Genomic DNA, 26,210 nt, shown 5'->3' on the forward strand with positions numbered 1-26,210 from the left:
TCTGTATCTATCTGATTCTCTCTCTCTCTCTCTCTCTCTCTCCATCTCTGTCTATCTGTCTCCATCTCTCTCTCTCTCTGTCTATCTATCCATCTGTCTATCTGTCTATCCATCTATCTATCTATCTAAGGACGTTTGTAAGTTCAAATAATTCACCCTTGCTACCGCCGTACGATGCTATACAGATTTGGGGAAGCCTTCAGTAGCCCCTTCAGTACGAGAAGCCACAATCAAAAAAAATAATAATAATAATAAAAAAAACCGTTTGGAGCAGTTAAAAATAAAATTCAAATTAAAAACATCACTATAATCTTATCTGTGGAGCTTCAAGACACTTCATATCTCTCCCTTCTTATCTGCTGTTATTTTTATCTTCACAAATTTGCAAGAGGTTGATAAGACATTCAATATTCTTATCAGTACGAGAATTTGCTTTAGATAACTGTCGTCCTTCCTTCAGACGATTTTATCCAGTTTGATATGGTTTTTGAATTGGGGGGGTTAGCTCATGCCCTCTAGAACATAAATAAAATCGTCCTCGGGCTTATAGAGTTGGTAAAATCGTATGGTGGTTGCAAGATTGACATAAAAATGACGTTATCGTAGTGAAGAAGTTGATCATTGCCAAAACTCTCCCGCAGTAGGAACAAAAAAAATATCCGGCAGTCAACAGGCGTAAATATAACCCTTGTTCTTCCGTGTCCTGTCCAGAGAAATGGTTTATCTTTTTTCCTCTATATTAGAAAAGAATGCAGCTGAATATTACACTGTTATGTTCTCTGTGTAGGATTTCTAGCCATTTCAAGTTCCTGTGTCTCGCCTTTGTGTGAGTGGTGGTCATATTGATATATCTTAGGTACACTTTTGAATTTGAACTGTACACCCTGTTATAGATTCATTTGTGCGACAGAATGGAGGTGTGCTTATGTGTATGTATATGTAGATTGATAGATAGAGGTAGATACAGATGCATATATCAGACAAGCATAAAGTTTTAATAATAACTGATATAAACTCCCTAACACTGTGGAAATGTCTAATCTGAACGCAGTGATATAGCAGATAACTGATTAAATGTATGATACAGATTCAAAAAATATTCTGTTATCGCCTGCTTAAGTCCTGGGAAACTACAAATATTTAGGAGAGTAAATTTCGCAGCATCGGGACATTGTGAGGGAGTGAGGCTGCTTCCTACGGGGCCGCGCCTCAGGGATCCTATGTGTAAACCCAGGAAGGTACTTGACATGGATAATCGTCTTGGTGTTTTTTCTGTGTTCCTTCCTTGTCCTCAGTGTACCCTTCTGAGTCGAGATAGCTGTACCTTCGTGTAACTTTTTGGTGTCTTTGTAGCAGTATATCAATGGCCTGTATTTTCGCTGGCATAAGAGATTTTGTAACTTCCTTCGCGATTATTTTGCATGTTGCCCCTTCATCTCCTCTTGCACGCTCTTTGTGTCTTCCTAATATCAACATAGCTTCCTTCAGATACATACAAGAGGGGGGGAAAAGGAGTAATGTGCAAAATAAGCTGCAGAAGGAAAAATGAAAATATGACCCAATGTTTTGGAAGGGTCCGTAGCTAAGTTGATGTTTACCCGTTTTCTGTAGTGCGTCAGCTGTTTTTGGTATGACGACTGTATACGTGGACTAGACAATGTTCCCTTCCCTCAGTGTACACCTTTTCCACGTAATATTGTTTGTGCTGTGTATGTAGTATTTTTTTTTCATGATATATCAACATTATCAGCGGTTATAGATTCCAGAAGGGCGGTTAGTAAAGGTTCTTGCTGTGAGTGAATGTGTTGGTGAGTGTTACGTTTGTCCATGAAGTTTTTTAAAATATACTCACTGGCACAGCAGATTCCATAGCACTTCAGTACCTATAAATGGGTAATAAATTGCTGAGGGAAAGGTATTAGGGAATCTAAGGCAGTGAGTATATGTCCTTGAGTGATGGGTGTTGTGGCCCCTACACTGCTGTTCCTTCACGTTACACTGCTGTCCCGCGTTATACTGCAGTTACCTATAATTTCCAGACACTTGATAACTCTACTAAGCCTTCAGATAATTTCCCCTTTGTCTCAAGCAATATTTCCTGATCGTGAGTGCTGTCCCCTTTCTTATATGTAGTAATATCTTTGTCAATATTTTTCTTACCTTAGGATGCACAGCATGACCGGTGAATTTAAAAGTGAGGTGTATAACTGTATGTAATATGTGTAGCCTATGCCGTGTAGACTCCTGTATCTACTGTATAATGTATGTACTGTAAGATGTATGTACTGTGTAATGTAATCCAGCTTAGTTACTGTGCTCCTCGTAACATCCATCGCTGTATATTCTTCCCACCGACCCGCCCTAGATCCCCGCCGCTCACACCCTCCTCGCTCCCCTGCCACCGTATTCTTTAAAATTTGGTTGTGATGTGGATGGCGAGTTACGGTTATCTGATGGTCATTTAAGGAACTAATAAAGACAATAAAGTGTGTGGGCCTGTTTAATAAATATCTTTTTTTTAATGCAGTTCCCGTGATGGCGTGGGCCGCGAAGGATTACACGTCGAATCCTACCACGGGACAAAGAACCACACGTTTCAAAAATTTCCTTTAAATTGAACCAACACAAGCCCGTCATGAGGGGAATATACTGCATGACTGAATCATTAACGTAGCTTGCAGGGTAATTCAAAAGTGTTCCTTAATGATCTTCAAATATTGACGCCTTGCCCAAATAGAGAGAGAATGAATGTTGTGTTGATGTGAGATGATGTTTTGATGAAGGTGCCAGCGGTTTGCCCCACATACCGAGGCTCAGGTCCTCTCCCGTCACCTCACCACTGCCCCAGGTGCTAACACAGCCCCTCCCGCAGGTCACACTACCTGGTGAACGCCGGGTGGGCTGACGATGAGACGGTGTGGGTGTCCTGGGCGTCGCGAGACCAGTCCACCGCCGTCCTCGCCACCTGCCAGCACCCGTCGTGGAACTGCACTCTGGTGCGTCACGAGTTGCATTCTCCTGGGCTTACTGGCTTTCTTGCAGCTGTTCCTGCGCGGTTTATGTGCTTCCTATTCCTAAATGTTCCTTGTTGTGTTATTTATAGCTTCATAATGTTGACACAATATATATGAATACCATAGAGGGAAATATTCACCTGTTGTATGCAGAAGTAACCTGGTAAGAAAGAGGTGCAACAAAGTCTCTACTTTGATGATAATGCCAGCCATAGGTTGCTGCTGTCACAGGTTCAGGAGGCTCCCACAACTTTATATATATATATATATATATATATATATATATATATATATATATATATATATATATATATATATTACGTTGGGTCTGGTTAGTACTTGGATGGGTGACCGCCTGGGAACACCAGATGCTGTTGGCATCCCTACGTGTCAAGTGGGGTTGGTGGAGGATTAGTGCCCCTCCCTGTAAAACAATTAACTCTAAGCCCTTGGCCACCCCGTGTGGGATACATGGCGTCTGGCAATGAATGAATATATATATATATATATATATATATCTTAACCAAGGGCTCAGATCACATGGGTAGCCTGCTGAAGGGGTCACACGGGTTGCCACGGGCCGGGCCTCCTACGAAGCCCTTCAGTACGATAAGACAAGTATTTTTTAAGCTGATTAATAGCTTGTCGGTGGCTAGAAAGTAGAATCTAAAACATAAGATAACGGCATAGCTAAGGGATTAAGACCTCAGTACATGTTTGGATCATACCATAGGTTATTGTTGTTGTTGTGACGCCCGCCACATCTAGACGTGGACTGTAGGCTAGAGCTGACCTTCACCCATAATGCACCATCACCCTTTCGGGGGACATGGTTGGAGTTAAAGGGACGTTTGTATAACCGGACAGCAGGACTACTGTGTTTTATTAATGTCATTTCGTGAAGGCATCTCACTCCATCACCATCGTATAGTTTGAAAGAAATATGATGTTGGCCGTGGGTGGTGTTACTAAGACAGGATGCGTGGCAGCAGCTGTTTTATTGCCTGATATTGACAAATTATCATTTTGTGTCCTTCACCTCCTACCATATCTTACCTCACCGCACCTTGCCGTGGTGTGCAGGTACACGTGAACCACAAGGAGGGTGGTGGTGTGTCTCCAGTGGTGGGGTCTGTGGTGTGGGCGGGGAGGTGGGCGGTATTCCCGTGGTCGGTACGCACGCTGAGCGGTGCGTGGCACAACCACGTGGCGTTGGTGGGCGCCAGGGAGGGACGACACGCGCCACTCACGCTGGAGGAGTACGACGTGACGCAGGTGCTGGGATACCACCAGGCCACCGACACTGTCTTCTTCAGGGGGTCAGGTGAGCCCTCAGGCGTTGGGGGGGGGGGAGGTCTAAGTATTCAATAAGCACAGTACTCGACGCTCTGAAAGGACGCAATTTCGATCCCAGGTTGAAGTAATGAACACTTTAATTAATGGAATTTCCTTTGATCATCCACAAAACCCTCCAGTGTCATAAAATACGCCCATACTAATAAATACACCAGTCTAGAATGAGACAACCTTAACACATCCTGCATGGACGGTGGGTATTGGCGTCGCAGTGGTAACATGTCAAGGTGTGCTGATGCCCTAGAATGAACTGTTAAGCCAAAGTTGGACACATGAAAGGAATACAAATACTCTCCTGCTGCCACCACTTTTTAAAAAAAATTTCTGTATTGTCTTCGTATTTTACCTCCTCAGCTTCTCACTTTCTTGTGCTGACTAATATCCCTAACATGAGAGAAGCTTGGTATGTTTCTCTGCCAGACATGATTCCCTCTTGACATGATGCTTTAGGCAGGAAAATGACGGACATAACTCAGGCTGTGAAGTAGGTGTTGTTGGATAGTAGGCCCACACACCCACAGTCCATCATGTCATGCTGCCACCAGTGTTGTCATGCTGCACCACCACACCCACAGTCCATCATGTCATGCTGCCACCAGTGTTGTCATGCTGCACCACCACACCCACAGTCCATCATGTCATGCTGCCACCAGTGTTGTCATGCTGCACCACCACACCCACAGTCCATCATGTCATGCTGCCACCAGTGTTGTCATGCTGCACCACCACATCCACAGTCCATCATGTCATGCTGCCACCAGTGTTGTCATGCTGCACCACCACACCCACAGTCCATCATGTCATGCTGCCACCAGTGTTGTCATGCTGCACCACCACACCCACAGTCCATCATGTCATGCTGCCACCAGTGTTGTCATGCTGCACCACCACACCCACAGTCCATCATGTCATGCTGCCACCAGTGTTGTCATGCTGCACCACCACACCCACAGTCCATCATGTCATGCTGCCACCAATGTTGTCATGCTGCACCACCACACCCAGTTAGTCATGTCATGCTGCCACAACTGTTGACGAAGCCTGCAGCATGACTTAATTGTAACCTGGTCATTATATACATGTACACTCAGAGAAAACAGCATACCCAGGAGTACTCTTCCTCTGCGTCAACTTCATCCTTAGAGCAATTCCTCTAGTTCCACCCCAGATGCATGACTAAGAGGATCATCTTTTATTGGCAGAGAAACATACCAAGCCTCTCTCAGCGTAAGAATATTAGCCAGTAGAGGAAAATGAGCAGAAGAGGTGAAATACTGGATGAACGTTTGCCCCTCTTCATATTTAAGCTACACTGACGATTATGTACATCAAGGGCGCCAGTGTTAGCTACTGTTGTTATTTTATCATAGATTCTTTTATTTATTATTCCAAAATATATTATAGGTTTGGGTAAGGTGTGGACAGTGATACAAAACACACACACACACACACACACACACACACACACAGAATTTTAAAAGATGTCCTGGGTCTGAAGTGATAAATGTAATCTGTTCAATCTGTTCATATCGCAGCCCACCACACCTGTCCTCCCCACAGAGCTGGTGCGGGGTGTGGGTCGCCAGCAGGTGTACAGCGTAGCGATGGTGACCCAGGTGGTGGTGTGTGTGACGTGTAGGCTGGGCTGCCCCTACGTGGTGGCGCAACCCAACCCCACCCTCACACACCTGGTGGTATCCTGCCTCGGCCCTGACCCCCCCTCGGCACACCTTCTCACCCTAGCCACCAACACCACGCCAGCCGCCGCCACCACGCTACACAGCCAGTACAAGCTTAGGTATCCGCTAGCCTTGTCTTATAGTTTATTCGTACTCCATCCTTAGGTGGGATAAATGTCGCAATGATGATTATGTATCATTAGGGAGTTTTCAAACTTGTCCCAAACATGTGATCGACGAGATGAAACGAGGTACCGCGTTAGAGCCGCTGCAATACCAAGTCTGAATGTTGAACGGACCCTTGAGCCTCGTTTCCTCTTGACAATCACATGTTTTGAGCAAGTGTGGTGGCGCCTTTAGACAGTACCACACCACACCACACCACCACCACCACCACCACCACCACCACCACAGACAAACCCAGGTATTTGATGTCTTTGTATTACTCCAGTCGTACCACGCGTAAACACCACCACCACCGTACCCTACACAGCCAGTACAGTCTCAAGTGAACCATAACTCGAATGAGAAATACTGTATAACTTCAGTAATACAGGCACTGATGGTTTAGGAGCCCGGACACACATACCCTCGACCATCGCTCAAAACGTTGCGACTAACATATTATCAGCAGAGTGGAATCGTGCCGCCGAACACGCTGTAAACTTGTTCGTAGCGATATTCGATGACAAAGTTCGTGGCGACGGCTTCAACGTATTCGAAACTGACCTGCAGGCCACACACACATGCCTATGCAGTGCTTCCCAGAATGTCAGCAGGAGAGGAGCTAGTGTTTACTGTGGCCGTCATACAGTGGAAGTGATGTAGTTGTGAGTCAAAGCACCTAGTTTCTGGCCCACTACATGATAATAAGCCTCACTCACCGTCTGTAGTATTCGAGTGAGCAGGTAATCAGGTACGTTCATGCTTGGTGCAGAAATAGTCCACACCACAGCTACCAAAATGTTTACGGACAGTGCTACAAAGACGCCCGTGCCCGTGGCTTTGGTTCCTTGAGCAAGACGTGACCTTGTTCTAGACATTGTTTAAAACGTGTTCCAAGTGCGTGTTTCGAGCACGTGTTCCCAGGTCCTAAAAACACCTGTTGGGATAATTAGTTCGAAGTGACTATACAGTTTGCGATCGTGTAATAATCCCAGTAAGTGACTGAACTATACGTATCTATCCATCTGTCTATCCATCCCTAGATAGTTAGGTAGGCAGGTAGATACTTATCACACTACAGAACACATCAGTATAACAGTATATGATATAAACAGTATTATATATAGAACATCTTGTGACTTAATATGGTCTATTGTAACATGATATGATGATATGTGACTTGATATGATATGGTATGTGACTTGATATGATATGGTATGTGACGATTTGATATGGTATGTGACGATATGATATGTGACATGATATGATATGGTATGTGACTTGATATGATATGGTATGTGACGATATGATATGGTATGTGACTTGATATGGTATGTGACGATATGATATGGTATGTGACTTGATATGATATGGTATGTGACTTGATATGATATGGTATGTGACTTGATATGATATGGTATGTGACTTGATATGATGTGTGACTTCATATATGTGATGATATGATCTCGTGACTTGATATGACCTAATGTAATCTAATATGATCTAGTATAACCTGATATGACCTCCTGTAACCTTATATGACCTTGAATGGCTTTTTGTGACCTGATATACCTTAGATGCGATGTGGAATGACCTTAGGGAACTTGGCATGATGTTACACGACCAAGGATGACCAATGACCTGACATGACAGAGCCGTACATGTCTTTGCACAAAATGACCTTATGTGACCCAGCATGACCTTATATGACCCAGCATGACCTTACAAGACTGAGTGCGACCCAGTATGACCCCTAATATACCTTCCCTGATGTACCCTTACCTGCCTTGACCTTCCCGGGTACTGCGACCTAATCTGACCTTGTTACAGAGGGGCGCTGGCTGACCTAGCACTGCCGCAGGTCAACTCGCTGGACGTAGAGTTAGCGCCGGAACTGCACGCTGCGGTAACCCTCACGCTGCCCCCGGGGTGGTCACGACACGATCACACCCTGCTATACCCACTCGTTGTGCAGATGTAAGTACTCTCTCTCTCTCTCTCTCTCTCTCTCTCTCTCTCTCTCTCTCTCTCTCTCTCTCTCTCTCTCTCAGAAATATAATAGCAATGATAGAATAATAAAAATGATGAAGCAACTAGTCACGGTTCACAGCAATAAAACTAATGTCATTTTTTCCTTTCTCCTGTCCATCCCTTGTGTGTGTGTGTGTGTGTGTGTGTGTGTGTGTGTGTGTGTGTGTGTGTGTGTGTGTGTGTGTGTGTGTGTGTGTACAGGATGGGCCCCGGAGAACAGTCAGTGGGTGAGGGGTTGTGGGATTTGGGATGGGAGCAGTACCTCGCTTCGGGACACCAAGTAGCCCACGCGAGGGTGCAATTGTGGGGCGGCGACCCCTCCACCCGGGCCTCCACACACACCCTAGCGGAGTACCAGGCCAGGGTCATCCAGTCAGTACATCCTTATAGCTTTTCATCTCAGTCCATGTCCCTCATCCAGTGTCACACTCCCTCACTTCTGGCTCTCCACACTCTCACTCCCTCCCTCTCTTCCCCCACCCCAACACACACACACACACACACACACACACACAGTCGTTCAGTATCATGTCTGGGACACGTGAAGGGGTGACTGAACTTCGTGGCCTAAAGTAAAAGATACATTATACAATTTTCACAAAATGTACGCGGAGTTCAGTTTGGCAGATGCTTACACAGAAAATTTGAGGTTTTGAATTTGAACTGTTTTTTCTTCTACAGACAGTTAGCTCTTCAAAGTCAACGGTTCCTGATAAAAAACGGAAAACATCAGCCGTCGTCCATTCATTTTTTACCTCGATCAAAAAGGCTGATGTGTGTGTGTGTGTGTGTGTTTCATTTTCTCAGGAACTGCTAACTTTCAAGGTTTAAATAGCTGTATAAGAACACCACTCATATTCGTCATTTTAGGCTCTCTGTGTCACCATTCAAAATTTTAAACTGCACGCGCAATTATTCAAAACTGTGTTACCGATCTAAAGCCACGAATCTGTCACTCCTCGTATATTCACCACATTACTATCTCTATATTTTATCTTATCACACCACACATAGCCTCATCTGCCACGCATGCTATGTTATGTTATGGGGTGGTGTCTGTGTAAATATTTGAGGTAAACAGTTCATGACGTTTTAAAATGAAGAGATGATTTTGGAACTGTCACCACGCGTCTGTGTAATTATGGTTTGTTTTTTCCTTCGTGTGTGTGTGTGTGTGTGTGTGTGTGTGTGTGTACAGAAAGATGCTAGAGGAGTTTGACTACCTAGACGCGAAGAACGTGGGCGTGTGGGGGTGGGGGTCCGGCGCTTCCCTGGCCCTAGACGCAGCCGCCCTCGCCCCACAGCTCCTGAAGTGTGTGGCGGCCGTCAATCCCGTAGTCGACTGGAGAGCTCACGGTAACTATTCAACCCCATACTACCACTACATCACACTATGTCACACTACCAGCACACTCCTATCCACAGTAGCACCACAACACTATCAACCCACGCCACACCACACTATGCTCAGACACCCCTGCTCTACCCCACCACATTACCTACCCACACCACACCACATTGCCTACCCACACCACTCCACACCAACACATACCACCACCACCAAACTACCCACCCACACCACACTACCACACCCTTCACACTAGCTACCACCACACCACCATAGTACACTTCCACCCCACATCCCTACACCTACCCATGGTCATACTAACACTACACCACCACCACACTACTTACACCCACACTTCCCACCCACACTCACACTACCTGCCCATCACCACACCATCTGCTGACATCACACTATTTTGTCACAACCACACTACGATCAAAGCACTCTCACTACCACCACACACTACCACCGCATCACACCACACTACACTTCCTACCCACACACACACTAATTTCCACACCCACACTACTATCACCACCGCAATAAGTGATATACCACACAGTTCCTACCCACACCACACCACACTACACAAACCACATTACCACCACACCGCACAATACTTCACACTTCCTACCCACACTACCAAACTACACCACACTACCTACCCACACCACACTACCTACCCACACCACACTACCTACCCACACCACACTACCTACCCACACCCATACTGTTACCCTCATATTTCCCATCCACACTACATAATTGAATCTCTCTCTCTCTCTCTCTCTCTCTCTCTCTCTCTCTCTCTCTCTCTCTCTCTCTCTCTCTCTCTCTCTCTCTCTCTCATTCATAGTTCACTACACAGGACTTTTGAGGTCTGTCTATCTATTTGTCTATCTATCTATCAGTCTATCTGTCTATCTATCTGTTTGTATATCTATTATCCTGTCTATCTATCCTTCCTTCTCTCCGTCTCTCAGTCCATCTAGAGCACAGTGCACAAATGTAACCCGCCGTCTGTACACCAGGGTCGTACTGGGCGGAGCGTCTCCTGGGGTCGTCCAGCACGGAGGGGTCGGGTCGGCGGTACGAGGACAGCGATGTGACCCGCCTGGCGCCAAGACTGGGGAAGAACCGGGTCCTTCTGGCGCACGGCACGCACGACCCGGCGGCCCACCACGCCTTCCTCCTGGCGCACGCCCTCATCTCCACCGAGTCGTACTTTACCCATGTCGTACGTGCACTTCTTCGTTATTATTATTATTATTATTATTACTGGTATTATTATTATTATTACTGGTATTATTATTATTATTATTATTATTATTATTATTGTTATTATTATTACGTTTAGTTGGGTTGGACTGGGTTGAGTTAGGATATGGTGCTTGTTATGCTTTTATTATTATTATTATTATTATTATTATTATTATTAGATAGAGCCAGGATTCCGGGGGCTTGAATGGTGAGTAAATGGAAGCGTGGCCCAATGGACTGGGCAAATTTGGGCTGTCTGGACATTGCTACTCCTCACCCTGCCCTAGGGTGGAAAAGGAGGTCCGGATGATGATGATGATGATCATCATCATCATCATCATTACTGTTGTTGTTGTTGTTGTTGCTGCTGCAGGCTTTAGGGTGGGTCTCGTTTCTGGTCTGAGGGTGGGCTTGATGTGGTCTGCGCTGGAGGGTGTGTGGGGGTGGGATACTGGGTGGGAGGTGTACAACATAACGGGCGGTGTTGGGTGGGACAGCAGGTGTGGGGGGTGGGTGATATGAGAGTTTGGGGTGAGCGTGTGGGGTGCTTGGGAGGGTGTAGGGGTGGGGAGACAGCAATAGGACAAGGTGTGTAAGTGGGGTGGTGTGTGTGTGTGTGTGTGTAGGGTGAGACGCAGAACAGGGTGTGTGGGGTGGGAAACAGGTTAGTGTGTGTAGCGTGGAGGTGTGCGGGGTGAGGAAGTTGGGTGAGAAGAGGTGTTGTGGGGTGCGTTGGGTGTGTGGAGGCAGGGAGAGAGCCACAGGACAGAGCATGTGGGGTGTGTAGAGTGTGTGGTGTCTCGCAGTAGAGTGTGTGGGGGGTGTAGCGAAGGACAGGGTGCGTAGGGTTTGCTATGTGTGTGTGTGGAGTGTGTGATGAGTCGAGTGGGGTACAGATTAAGGTGCGTAGGGTGCGTTGAGTGTGTGGATAGTATGAGTGAGGTGGATGTGGTCGATGGGATGTGTGTGGGGTGTGGGGTGAGTTGGGTGGATTGCAAGACAGAGTGCGTGGGATGTGTGGGGTGTGTTGAGTGTGTGGGTGTGTGGGGTGGGTCACAGACAGGGTGTGTGTGGGGTGGGTAGGGTGTGTGGGATGAGTCGAGGGTGGGTGAGATGTCAGGGGAGGGTGGAGTGCGTGTGAGGTGTGGGGTGGAAGTTCGTCAGGTGTGTGGGGTGGGTGTGGTGAATGAAGTGGCTGGCAGGACTTGGTGTGGATGGGGTGTGTGAGGTGTGTATAGGGAGTGTGTGATATTTAGGGTGTATGAGGAGTGTGTAATGTGTAGAGTGCGTGATGTGTATGCAGTCTAGAGTGTGTATGGGATGTGTATTTTGTGAGGTGCGTGGGATGGAGGGGGTGACAGGACTGAGTGCGTAGAGTGCGGAATCTGTGTGTGATTGTTCATAGGAGAGGGTGTGTGAGGTGGGGGAAGGACGTAGGGTGCGTTTGGTGTTTTGGGAGAGTCACAGAGCAGTGTGTGTGTGTGTGTGTGTGTGTGTGTGTGTGTACGGGGCGGGGTCTGGGCTATGTAGGATTTTCGTGGTGTGTGTGTGTGTGTGTGTGTGTGTGTGTGTGTACGGGGCGGGGTCTGGGCTATGTAGGATTTTCGTGGTGTGTGTGTGTGTGTGTGTGTACGGGGCGGGGTCTGGGCTATGTAGGATTTTCGTGGTGTGTGTGTGTGTGTGTGTGTGTGTGTAGGGGGGTTTAGTGGGGTGTGTAGTTTTTCGGGTTGTGTGGGGTGTGTAGAGTGTGTGAGTGGGTTACAGGCCCCAGGTGCGTGAGGTTGACGAGGTGTGTTACATGTTTGGAAGGGTGTGTTGTTTGTATGGGGTAGGCTGGGTGTGAGGTGTGTGGGATGGAGTGTGTGAAGTGTGTGGAGTGTTGTGTGTGTGAGGGGGGTTGTGGGGTGTTGGGTGTGTGGGGTCGTTGGGTGTTGGGTTTGTGGGGTTGTGGGGTGTTAGGTGTGTGGGGTCGTTGGGTGTGGGGTGTTGGGTGTGTGGGGTTGTGGGGTATTGGGTGTGTGGGGTGTTGGGTGTGTGGGGTGTTGGGTGTTTGGGGTTGTGGGGTATTGGGTGTGTGGGATTGTGGGGTGTTAGGTGTGTGGGGTTGTGGGGTGTTGGGTGTGTGGGGTGTTGGGTGAGTGAGGTGTTGGGTGTGTGGGGTGTTGGGTGTGTGGGGTGTTGAGTGTGTGGGGTGTTGGGCGTGTGGAGTGTGGAGTTGTGGGGTGTTGGGTGTGTGAGGTTGTGGGGTGTTGGGTGTGTGGGGTTGTGGGGTGTTGGGTGTGTGGGGTTGTGGGGTGTGGGGTTGTGGGGTGTTGGGTTGTGGGGTGTTGGGTGTGTGGGGTTGTGGGTTATTGGGTGTGTGGGGTTGTGGGATGTTGGGTGTGTGGGGTGTTGGGTGTGTGGGGTGTGGGGTGTTGAGTGTTGGGTGTGTGGGGTGTGGGGTGTTGAGTGTTGGGTGTGTGGGATTGTGGGGTGTTGGGTGTGTGGGGTTGTGGGGTGTTGGGTGTGTGGGGGTGTTGGGTGTGTGGGGTTGTGGGGTGTTGGATGTGTTGGGTTGTGGGGTGTTGGGTGTGTGGGGTTGTGAGGTGTTGGGTGTATGGTGTGTGTGGGGTGTTGGGTGTGTGGGGTTGTGGGGTGTTGGGTGTATGGGGTTGTGGGGTGTTGGGTGTGTGGGGTTGTGGGGTGTTTGGTGTATGGTGTGTGTGGGGTGTTGGGTGTGTGGGGTGTTGGGTGTGTGGGGTTGTGGGGTGTTGGGTGTGTGGGGTTGTGGGGTGTTGGGTGTGTGGGGTTGTGGGGTGTTGGGTGTGTGGGGTTGTGGGGTGTTGGGTGTGTGAGGTTGTGGGGTATTGGGTGTGTGGAGTTGTGGGGTGTTGGGTGTGTGGGGTTGTGGGGTGTTGGGTGTGTGGGGTTGTGGGGTGTTGGGTGTGTGGAGTTGTGGGGTGTTGGGTGTGTGGAGTTGTGGGGTATTGGGTGAGTGAGGTGTTGAGTGTGTGGGGTGTTGGGCGTGTGGGGCTGTGGGGTGTTGGGTGTGTGGAGTTGTGGGGTATTGGGTGTGTGGGGTTGTGGGATGTTGGGTGTGTGGGCTTGTGGTTATTTCGGGTGTGTGGGGTGTTGGGTGTGTGGGCTTGTGGGGTGTTGGGTGTGTGGGCTTGTGGGGTGTTGGGTGTGTGAGGTGTTGGGTGTGTGGGGTAGTGGGGTGTTGGGTGTGTGGGGTTGTGGGGTGTTGGGTGTGTGGGGTTGTGGGGTGTTGGGTGTGTGGGGTTGTGGTTATTTCGGGTGTGTGGGGTGTTGGGTGTGTGGGCTTGTGGGGTGTTGGGTGTGTGGGCTTGTGGGGTGTTGGGTGTGTGGGCTTGTGGGGTGTTGGGTGTGTGGGGTGTGGGGTGCTGGGTGTGTGGGGTTGTGGGGTGTTGGGTGTGTGGGGTTGTTGGGTGTGTGGGGTTGTTGGGTGTGTGGGGTTGTGGGGTGTTGGGTGTGTGGGGTTGTATGGTGTTGGGTGTGTGGGGTGTTGGGTGTGTGGGGTGTTGGGTGTGTGGGGTGTTGGGTGTATGGTATGTGTGGGGTGTGTGTGGTTGTGGGGTGTATGGTGTGTGGGGGGTTGTGGGGTGTTGGGTGTGTGGGGCTTGTGGGTTGTATGAGGTTTGTATGGGTGGGTGGGATGGGTAGATTGTGTGGAATTGATGGTGTATATGGGATGGGAGTGAGCGAGGTGTGTGGGATAGAGGGATGGGTGGGTGGGATGGAGGGTGTGGAGTGTGTTGGGTGGGTGTTGAGTGGGTGAGGTGTAAGGGGTTGTGAGGTGGATGTGGTCTGTAGGGAATGTGAGAGGACTGGTTGTGTGGGGTGTTTGGAGTGTGTGGAGTGCGTGAGGTATGCGAGATGTGTGAGGTTGATGGTGTGTGGGTGTGTGTGAGGCTAGTGGAGTGTGTGAAAGGGGTGTGATTTATGGGCTGGATGGGGTGCGTGGTGAGTGTGGGGTGTTGGGGTGTCAGAGGACCGGTTGCATGAGGTGTGTGGGGTTAATGACGTATGAGGGGTTTGGGTGTGTGGGGGGGGATGGAGGGGGGTGCGTAGTGTGGGTGACAGAATATGGTGTGTGCTGTGTATGGGTTAAATAGGGTGTGTGGAGTGTGCTGAGTGTGTGGGATGTATAGGTGTGGGTGTGTTTGGAGCGAGCTGGGTGTGTGGGATGTGATGTTCGGTGTGTAGGATGTGTGGGGTGTATTGAGTGAGTTGGGTGATTGGGGTGTGTGGGTGTATGAGACGTGTTGGGTTTGTGGAGTGTATAGATCTATGGGGTGTATGGGGAGAGGTACATACACTACGGGTGGGGGGTGTGGGAGGTGTAGGGGATGTGGGATGGATTACAAGACAGGGTGTAATGTGTGTGGTGTAGGTTGTGCGGGCTGGACAGGGTGTGTGAGATAGGTAGGGAATGAGAGGTGATTCACAGGACGAGTGTGTTGAGTGTGGTGGATCATAGGAAGGGTGTGTGGGTGTTGTGGTGTGGGGTACTGGACAGGGTAGGTTTCTAGGTTAGGCTGAGTATGTTAGGTGTGTGGGGTGAATCGATTTTATGATACATCAGATATCTATTTCAGTTATCACCTTCAAACCACTTGTCCACTTCCAAACACTTGTTCCAACGTTCTTGCCACTTATGGAAGCATCGTTACAACTCTCCGTTCTTGATGCTCTTCATTACACTCACCGTTTCTCAGTAGATGTTTTCCATTCTGTCATAACGATGTCCTTTTATCACGACCTTCAGTTTATGGAACAGCCAGAAGTCATGCGGCTCTAAGTCAACATAATATGAATCTAGGACTAATGGATTTTTTCGCTTTAATACATTCGCTACAGCGTGCTTTCCTTACAACCCTTCCAATCGATGCTGCCTCCATACTTCTTACATTGATCGGTTAATGAATGCAATATCTGATTTCTCCAGTTCAAAACGTCTCCCCAAATGTAAGATCGTCTGGTGGTAGCAAGAATAACAAAAATTTCATGATATTGAAGGGGGTACTCTTTCATTCATTATTGCAGGCTTATGAATAATGTTTTGCCTTGATATGTGCAATTTATTTTACTACAGCTGAATTGCTTTGTTTGATGCTGGCCTTTCCTCCACCACTATCCACACGCCCTCCACACCACATCCACTAACGGTATTGTCCATCCACTACGCCTTCCCTTCCTGCCAGACCCCCCATCCACTCCACTCCACATTCTGGGCCGTATTTTGGGTACTGGGCACTAGTTCCATGTATAATCAGTCTTGTGTTAAAGTTATGATATATATTACTTGTTTAAGGGTTTGTTTTCACTCCAACCCTTCACAACCAAACCAGAGTAAACATCACGGAAAGCATATGAAAAATGAAACAATCTGATGACCGTACACTACTTGAAGACCTGTTTATCCTGCGAATTGGTTAAAATCTTGCCATAATCTACCCTACCCAATCCAACCACACACTACCCTACCTACCCCTTCACAACCATAAACTACCCTACCCAACCCAACGCAACCGCACTGCACCTTACGCTACCTAATCCTACCGTACCAAAATCTGCCGTACCCAACCCCACCACACACTACCCCACCCAACCAAACCCAACCAAACCCAACCCAACTGCACTCAACCCTACCCTACGCTGTCCTGTCCTGCCCTGCCCTGCCCTGCCCTGTCCTGCCTTCCCCTGCCCTGCCCTGCCCTGTCCTACCCTGCCCTGCCCTGCCCTGTCCTACCCTGCCCTGCCATACCTTACCCCTAGCCCACCGTGCCTTACCTTACCTTCGACCCTACCACACCTAGCCCTACACTCCCCTACCCCCACTAACGGGCATCTTCCCACTAGGTGTACACGGACGAGGCCTACCACCTGTCCGCCACACGCAAACACCTGTACCTGTCCATGCAGCGCCTCTTCCTGCACCCCCGCTGCCTTGACGCGCCGCTGAACAAGAGCATAACGCTGGATTGGTTTTAGCAGCACCTTCCTTGGCTTCAGTCACCCCTTCTTCCTTCGCCGCCTCATCCGTTTTCTCTCAACCACCCGCGCTTCTCAAATTTCTTTCTCTGCTTTCTCTCGTATATCTCGTCTTTTCTTCACCCTGTTCAAGTATCCATCCTCATTAGATATCCAGTTCTGACACCCGCGATATCACAAGCTTCCTTTTTCCGTTTTTCCTTCACGAATAACGCCTCGCTTTTTATTTTGGCCCAAGATATAAAGAACTCTGACTTATTTCGGTCTGTCCTTCTCTCTTTTCTTTCAACTTTCTTTTTGTGTTGTTTTTACGGCCTATACTTTTTACATCTTTCCGCTGTGCTGCCCTTCTGTGTCTCAAACTCTTCATCTTTCTTGTCACCTCACTGTGCCACCTTGCATGCCTGTGTGCTTGCCCGTCTGTCTGCCTGCCTGCCCACTACCTATTTTGTGTGCATGATTGATTAGATAATATTCTCTTCTGCCTGCCTGTCTGCTTTTTCAGTCTACCTCTTGCCTGGGAAAAACAGTAAAGGAAAAATTTTAACTGGTCTACCCCTTCCCTCAAACAGAGCCTGTAGGAAGAGAAATACAGAAAAGGTTAGGCCCTCTGTTAACTTGATTTTTTTTTTTAAAATCCTATAAGCATTATGAGGCTGTGTGTGTGTGTGTGTGAGGTGAAGCTGGTAGGCTACTGTCGAAGGCCTGAACGAAGATGGTCCTTATCACTGGCCACTCTGTTTATAGTCCTAATTTTTTTGCTTTCCCGTTTGTTTAAAGTTTCAAGTTTGTGTTTTCCCGTTTCTGTTTCTGTTTCTGGATCCCTCAAACCCTATTAGTTGACAATAAGGTTAACATAATGATGGTTGATTTGAAATATTGTTGTAAAAAGTAGAGAGCGCTTACCCTATACAACAAGAGGATATGGTGGGTCTTGCCTAGTTTAAATCATTAGTTCATACTGACAGATTTTGAAAGTATGAGTCTGTATATTTTAACTATATTCAAGATCGGTATTACTCTATTTAGACTTACGTGTGGGTATCTCTTAAAATATAAATATTTCCCTAATTCATTACATATTTGGGAGTTCATGGACTGTTATTTGAGTGATATTAACAAATGAATAGTTGTCTAGCCGTAGATGCGGGGCTATATTCATAAAAGATCTCCAGTTAATAAGTCTCCATTGCAGTTATTGTGTATATTTTACTTTCCTCGTATTTATAACATCGGTATTCATTCTGGCTCCATTTGGAAGTGTTTCGTGACTGCATGAGTGAAAATAAGGATTGAACTACTTTATCATACGCAATTCATGATCGAGAGTTTATGAATATGGTCCCTGATCACATGTCAACCACCATGCGATGCTCTTTTGTTTCGTTCCCCAGGCCCTCTAGCGGATGGTACAGAAAATTTATATCGTCTTTAGTTTTAGAAGAATGCAGTTGGTAAATGAATTATCCGGTATTATTTGTGGTTCTTTTGCCCTGTAGGTAGTATTAATAATAGTGGTATTTTTTTTATGGATAATATTTAGCAGGAGCCACAACTGGAATCCAAGTACTTTCAGGTGTTTTCTGTCTGTATTTCATCATTTGCAAACACTTTTTCTATGACAACAAAAATGCATTTTTTCTTTCAGAACCTCTTTCCAATCGTCAGTATGCGTTCCGTCAGGGACGCTGCACTGGCGATATTCTCACTTTCCCTTTAGGCTCCTGGTCATCCTCCTTTCGGGACTCTGGCGAAAGCTTTGTCATTGCACTTGACATCTCAAAAACTTTCAATCGAGCCTAACGTAACTCTTTAACTTCCAAACTGCTCATCATCTCTAGTTTCCTTTCTGGTCGTTCTATAGCTGCTGTTGTAGACGGCCATCGTTCTTCTCCTAGAGCTATCAATAGTGGTGTTCTTCAGGGCTCTGTCCCATCACCAACTCTCTTCCTTTAATTCATCAGTGACCTTCTAAGCTGTACATTAACTCTATCCACTTATACGCTGATGATCCACCCTTCACCTTTCCATTCACTTCCCACAGCGTCCATCTCAGCAGTTACTTCAGCAAACAAGGGATGAGGCTATGACACACCTAATGTCTGACTGGGCTCGTATCTCTGACTGGGGTAAAAATAATCTTGTTTTTAATCCATCAAAAACTCAGTTCTTACATCTTTCAACACGTCAGAATCATCCACAGGAGTATCATCAAATTATTAACAATATCCAACTCAATTCTGCATCATCTTTAAATATAATTGGGGTTTCATTCTTGGGATTTATCTTGGAAAGATCATATTACGTCTCTTGCAAAGCCTGCCTCCAATAGATTAGGTGTGCTAAGCCGACTCGTGCCTTCTTTACCCCTGCACAGTTGTTGACTTTATGCACGGGTTTTATTCGTCCCTGTGTAGAGTACAACTCTCATGTCCGGGGAGGCTCCCCACGTACAGCTCTTCTCAACAAGGTGGAGTCACAGGCTTTTGGTCTCAATAACTCTCCTCTTCTTACTGGTTCCCTTCAACCTCTGCCTCATCGACGGAGTTTTGCAGCTTTTATCTCTTTCCCATCACTGCTACAATGGTCACTGTTCCTCTGAACTGTCTGCTTGCATCCCACCATCACAACGGAGGGCGCGTAGCACCGTTTAGCAGCAAACTTCCATTTCCTTTCCGTCCAGCTCTCTAATGCAAGAGTTAACCGTTATTCCCAGCCCTTCATGTACGCAACAGGTCAACTCAGGAACCGCCTTCCTCTGCATTTCCTACTGCCTATGACCCCCAGTCTTGAAGATGTAGTGAGTCCAGGTATCTCGAAATGGACGGATCTTGAATTTGGCCCTCTTTTAGTTTTTTTTTTTTTTTCTTTCTTTCTTTCTTGGAGGAAACAATCTTGCGGGCTTCTGGCCTTTGGTTCCTTCTTCATTGCATTAAAAAACAGGAACCGCCTTCCTCTGCATTTCCTACTGCCTATGACCCCCAGTCTTGAAGATGTAGTGAGTCCAGGTATCTCGAAATGGACGAATCTTGACTTTGGCCCTCTTTTAGTTTTTTTTTTTCTTTCTTTCTTGGAGGAAACAATCTTGCGGGCTTCTGGCCTTTGGTTCCTTCTTCATTGCATTAAAAAAACAAAACAAGAAGCGTAAGTAAGGGAGAGATGTAAACAGAAAACGCGTCAAACTACTTTAATTCCAGTCTTGGCTTCTAAATATATAGCAGTCATAGTGTTATTAGTAATGTTAGTGGTGGCAGTAGTAGTGGTATGTATGTGTGTTGGTAGGAAGTATGTTGGTAGTATAAAGAGTAGAGGTATTAACTTTATCTTTCGCTCCTCTCTTTCCCTTCTCTACTGTTCCACCTTTAATCTCTCTCTCTCTCTCTCTCAACTTTATCTTTCACTCCTCTTCTCCTTCTCTACTGTTCCACCTCTCTCTCTCTCTCTCTCTCTCTCTCTCTCTCTCTCTCTCTCTCAACTTTATCTTTCACTCCTCTTCCCCTTCTCTACTGTTCCACCTCTCTCTCTCTCTCTCTCTCTCTCTCTCTCTCTCTCTCTCTCTCTCTCTCTCTCTCTCTCAACTTTATCTTTCACTCCTCTTCCCCTTCTCTACTGTTCCATCTCTCTCTCTCTCTCTCTCTCCTCTCAGGTGTACCCAGATGATGACTACATGCTGGACTTGAACCGCTACCACCTGACTCACGCCTTCAATAAGTTCTTCTTCACCTGGCTCCACGACCCTCTACAGTATTTTCCACAGGATCAATGATATCAGGACCACCACGCCACACCACACCACACCACACCACAACACACCACACTACAACACACTACACTACAACACACCACACTACAACACACCACAATACACCACACTACATCTCATCACAACGTTACACACACCACATCGCTCCACACTACACACCAGTACACCACAACACATCACACTACGCCACACGACAACATTACACACACTACACCACACCACAACATTACACACACTACACCACACCACAACATTACACACACTACACCACACCACAACGTTACACCACACTACACACACCGCACCATTACGCACACTACACCACACCACAGCATACCACCACACAACACCACAACACAGTCCAACACCACCACAACACAGCACAGTACCACACCATACCAAAATACACCACATCACATCACACCACAACACAGCACAACACAACTGCACAACACACCACACCACACGACACACCACTACACCACACCACCACACCACACAACACAGGACAGCACAACACACGCAACACCACACCACACTACGACCACTCCTATCACCACACTACACCACACCCCACCACACCACAGTACCCTCACCACCAATGACACCCCCACACCACACCACACCACACCAGTCCACCCCCTCACGAACAATGATACCACCACATAATACCACAACACACCTAATCTAAAGCCCACACCATACACCACACCACACCACACCACTAGTCCAGGGTTCAGTCCTATCAGCGGGCGGACATTTAAGAAGAAACATTGATAGAGTATGTGGTTGTATAAGATCATATATGTCCGCGCCCTGTATACCTTCACACACACACGCACACACACACACAGATGCCTTTACCTCCCCACCCACGTCAGGCATATGCAAGCCAATCGCCGCAATACATACACCACACCACACCACACCATTCTACACACACACTATCTATCATCGTACAAGCAGTCTATCCATCAGCTTGAAAACAGTCTACTAATTCACAAACAACGCATGAAGCAAGAAAGTAGTCTGTGTGTGTGTGTGTGTGTGTGTGTGTGTGTGTGTGTGTGTGTGTGTACCTGTGTAGTGTGGTAGCTGGTGGTGAGACGGGAAACCTACACAGATAAAGAGGACGGGAGTTACAAGGTTATAACTACCACAATCTACCAACATTTCCACTACCACTACTACCACCATCTGTCAACACTACAACTACCTTCTCCACCGCAAAACAGCATCACTATAACCACCATCTACCAGTACTACTACTACTACTACAACGAGCACATCACTACCACTATCTCTCAGCACTACTACCCACCACTACAGCTGCCACTACCACTACTACCACCATTACAGACCATGAATACCACTCTACCAACACCATAACTACCACGAACACCACTACTACCATCACTTTCACTACCACTACTACCACACTGCTACCATTGCCGCTGATACCACAACCACGGCCCCTGCTACTACTACTACCACCACCGTTACCACCATTACAACCACCACCACTACCACCACCACCACTACCATCACCACCACCACCATCACTGCCACCACCATCACTACCACCACCATCACTACCACCACCATCACTACCACCACCACCACCATTACCACCACTTACCACCACCACTACTACTACCATTAATTACCACCACCACTACTACCACAACCACGACTACCACCACTACCACGGCTACCATCACTACAACCACCACCACCACCACTACCACCACCACCACCACTACCACCACCACCATCACTACAACCACCATCACCACCACCACCATCACGACCATCACTACCACCACCACCACCACTACCACCGCCACCACAACCACAACTACCACCACCACCGCTACCACCAGTACCACCACCACCACCACCATTACCACTGCCACCACCACTACACCACCACTACCACCAACACCACCACTACCACCACTTACCACCACCACCACTTATCACCATCACCACCACCACTACCACCAACACAATCGCCACCATCACCACTTTTACCACCACCACCACCACTTCGGCCACTACCACTACCACCCCTACCACCACCACTACTGACCACCCCACTGTTATCACCACTACCACTACAACCGCAACCACCACCACCACCACCGTTACCACTACCACTACCACCACTTATCACAACCACCACCACGAGTACCACTTATAATCACCACCACTACCACTTATCACCATCACCGCCGCCGCTACCATCACCACTACAGCCACTACGAACACCACTGCCCAACCACTACCTACCACTTATCACCATCGCCACTATCACTTCTACCACCAATACCACCACCAAACCAACAAACAACCACTACCACTACCACCACCACAATCACCAAAACTACTACCACTACAAACCGCCACAGTAACCACCACAACCACCAACTTTCACCCCTTCACTGTGAGAGGTCCAAAGCCAAAATAAATAAAGAAAATCGTCTGACAGCTAAAAAATAACTGAAAATCGTCGTAGTAGAGATTATTTCGTCACTCCGCCATCACAACGTTCATTTGACGGAGTTACGACCAAATTCCTTCGTAAGTATTATTTTTATCGTAACGGGAAGGACAAGCAATGGAGAGCGCAGTATTTTCCCATAGCTCTTGTACTCCCTGAAAAAAGGTCTTAGTTACGAGGTGAAAATTGTCGTGTGTTGAATCTTGGCCTTAACGGTGTCACGGCTATACCATAAACAAAGCTGCTACAAGACTTCCACCTATAGAGTCACTGCCCACTCTGAGCTCACTAAATTTGTTACATACTCCTGCCTATTTAGATTTAGAGGACTTTGATCACTAACTCACTGGAAATTTTGAGAGCAGGTAAAAGGACTAGCCCACTGAAGCGATCGAAATGTTGAGATCTTCCATGGCGGGTATCTTCATTGACTTTGGAGACTTTGGAACGCGTTTTCTTCAGTGATCGACTTTCCCTGTTTCACTTTAACGTCCTCTTGTATGTTACTAATCTCAACAACATTGATATAATAGATAATACTGCCACACATGGGCGTACTGCGGTGAAATATGGAAAATATGTCGTTAAAGAAGAACTACGAAATCTCCCAAAACCAATAACAACAAAAGTTCCCCATTTTTCGGTCTCGGAGTAGATTTCGTAACCCCGTCTTCTCCAGCGATATATTTTTCCTTATTATACTCTCTCTTGCACGTTACTGATTCAAAGTATGTCGATATTAAAAACGAGAATGGCAACATACGAGGCAATGCTAAAGTGTAATCTGCACAAGTAATTTTTCAGAAATAGTACGGTCTCCAAAGGCGATAAAATTTTGAAGCGATGGCGTAATCCGTGAGTCTGATGTCTGGTGGTGATTTTTGGATGTGTGGAATTTTTGGATGCAATTGTGAATGTTGGCCGTAAACTCCACTCTGGCCACATTAACTTGGCATACACTAGAAAATGGTGCTAGTTAAGAAAATGTTGTGGGAAGTATGTAGTGTTGTTGTTTTATTCTGCCGCTGAGCTACAGGAAAAATGGGCGGGAAATTATGAATATATCCGCCAAGTTACAGTGAACGAATTAGGCTCTTCGGAAATGGTGACCAATGGCTGCTCTCATTTTCTTTTCCTCCTTTTTACTATGGCGGTGACGGTGTGGTTTCTGGAACATTTATTACATCTCAGGGGTCTGCTGTTAGGAGGTCCCAGATTGTTCAGGCGTAACGGTATAAAAGGCCAGGTGAGAAGGTGGCTTTTCGCGCCTTAGGCCAAAACAATAGGCATCATAGACCGTGTTCTGGTTGTTTTGGGAGGCTGCGTCACACCCTCTTCCTCGGCTATTTATTTTCCGCGTTGCACTTTAATATCCTTTTGTGTGTTATTGATGCAAACTATGTCTATGCAGAAAATAAAGCGAAAAGCATACAAGCGGATATTTGGTGCACTACGCTTAATAAATCGCTTTGAAAGAGGTGCCACGAGATCTTCCATAGCGACTGGAATACGGCTTCGTTGTGTGTATAAATCTTCGACTCGGCAGGCGTCAGTGTCTTAACCCCGCTACAACACAAACAGACTGTAAATATTTGCCCCTCCTACTCTAAGCAAATGCCCTTGGGTAGGAGAGCTCAGGAAAATTATGTGTATATGGGAGTCGTGTTTTCATCGGATTTGGGGGGTTCGTAACGATTTTATTTGGCTTACACCTTAAAAGCCTCATGTATGCCATTTTTTTTAATCCTCAACATCGTTTGCATCAATAACACACAAGCGATTAAGGTGTAATAAAATAAATCGCCGGAGAAATAAAGTTACGAAATGTCTAAAACCAATGACAACACGGCCCAATATTTTGAACCTCGCGCTGCTCAAGACTGTGCCTGAGCAGTGCAAAAGTGTACATATTGTTGACTCACTGTACATTGTCTCGTTGTACTGCACTCTTGTACTCTCACCTGTTTATAGGATGTACATAATTTGCTCTAGTCCTCCAATTACAGTATGTTCTTAGCAATAACTGCGATACTGTACATAGCGAAGTGAGCGAATGTTAGAATTGTACCTTAGACCTTAAAAGGATGTGAACGAAAGGAGTTTGGAGGTGTAACTCATGACTTGGAGGTGTAATCTTGAAAGGCTTGGAGGTGTAACTCTTGAATGGCTTGGAGGTGTAACTCTTGAATGGCTTGGAGGTGTAACTCTTGAATGGCTTGGAGGTATAACTCATGAATAGCTTGGAGGTGTAACTCTTCAATAACTCTGTATATATAACCAGCATGTCTTGCAGGTGTAGCCAAGTTCATCAGTGCCTGTGTATTTGCCTGTATATCACCGCCTATAACCATTTTCAAGCCTATTTCATTTTTGTTATTGTCACGAAGGTATATAATCATTCAGTAGCATTCTATCATTTAGTCACTCATGTCATAATTCCTATATTTCATGTTATTATCCTATATGTAATTTCTTATATTTACTGTTATAAGTATCTCGTATATTCCCCACGTAAGATCAATATTTACAATTATCCTCGCTTAAAGGGTCGTATTTTCATTGGCCTAGATTCCGTAACGCCTCTTCCTTGTTGATTTATTTTCCTCAGAACTCTTTAAAATTTTCTTCTGCATTATATCTGTTTGGGAAGTCTAAGCAGCTTTCCCATCAATAACATACAAGAAGATAGTAAATTCTCAAGCTCCTATGATTCACTATGCTCTTTTTACTCTAACTTTGCCTAAAATTGCCTTCTCCCCATCTTCAGGGCCGAGTTATAGCAATAGATTAACACTACAAAATGATGACAGTCAAGGGGAAAATCAATGGAAAGGGTGTAGAGCCAAAACAATGTCTTTTACATCACTGGACCGTGTAAAATAAACTGCATGAAGAAAAGAATATTGGCCAAATTAATGTAAAAGAAGTGTAAGTAATATTGTTTCACTTTCACCAGAATATAAGACTAGATGTACCCCAGTGTAGAAGTGATGGTGACAGTTTCTCACTTAGTTAAAAAAAAAAAAAAAAATCAGCCATTACGTGGAATCAAATACAAGAGTTGTCCTGATCATGGAGGAGTTAAGGTGTAAATATG

General features: G+C 46.6%; 1 protein-coding gene across 1 annotated transcript in view; it reads left to right on the forward strand.

Moving 5' to 3' along the window:
* LOC145406022 (prolyl endopeptidase FAP-like) overlaps window positions 1–16,847 on the forward strand; it is a 38,648-nt gene extending 21,801 nt beyond the window's left edge. The window contains exons 10-17 of the mRNA XM_080277209.1: window positions 2,873–2,996; window positions 4,098–4,338; window positions 5,931–6,168; window positions 8,045–8,191; window positions 8,447–8,617; window positions 9,444–9,601; window positions 10,625–10,830; window positions 16,716–16,847. Of these exons, the coding sequence (XP_080133335.1) occupies window positions 2,873–2,996; window positions 4,098–4,338; window positions 5,931–6,168; window positions 8,045–8,191; window positions 8,447–8,617; window positions 9,444–9,601; window positions 10,625–10,830; window positions 16,716–16,847 (1,417 nt within the window). The remainder of the gene's footprint in view (window positions 1–2,872; window positions 2,997–4,097; window positions 4,339–5,930; window positions 6,169–8,044; window positions 8,192–8,446; window positions 8,618–9,443; window positions 9,602–10,624; window positions 10,831–16,715) is intronic.
* Window positions 16,848–26,210: the final 9,363 nt, after the last annotated feature.

The sequence above is a fragment of the Coenobita brevimanus genome, chromosome 69 (genome assembly GCF_032717465.1).
Source record: "Coenobita brevimanus isolate Jiangsu-jjx chromosome 69, ASM3271746v2, whole genome shotgun sequence".
Lineage (NCBI taxonomy): Eukaryota > Metazoa > Arthropoda > Malacostraca > Decapoda > Coenobitidae > Coenobita > Coenobita brevimanus.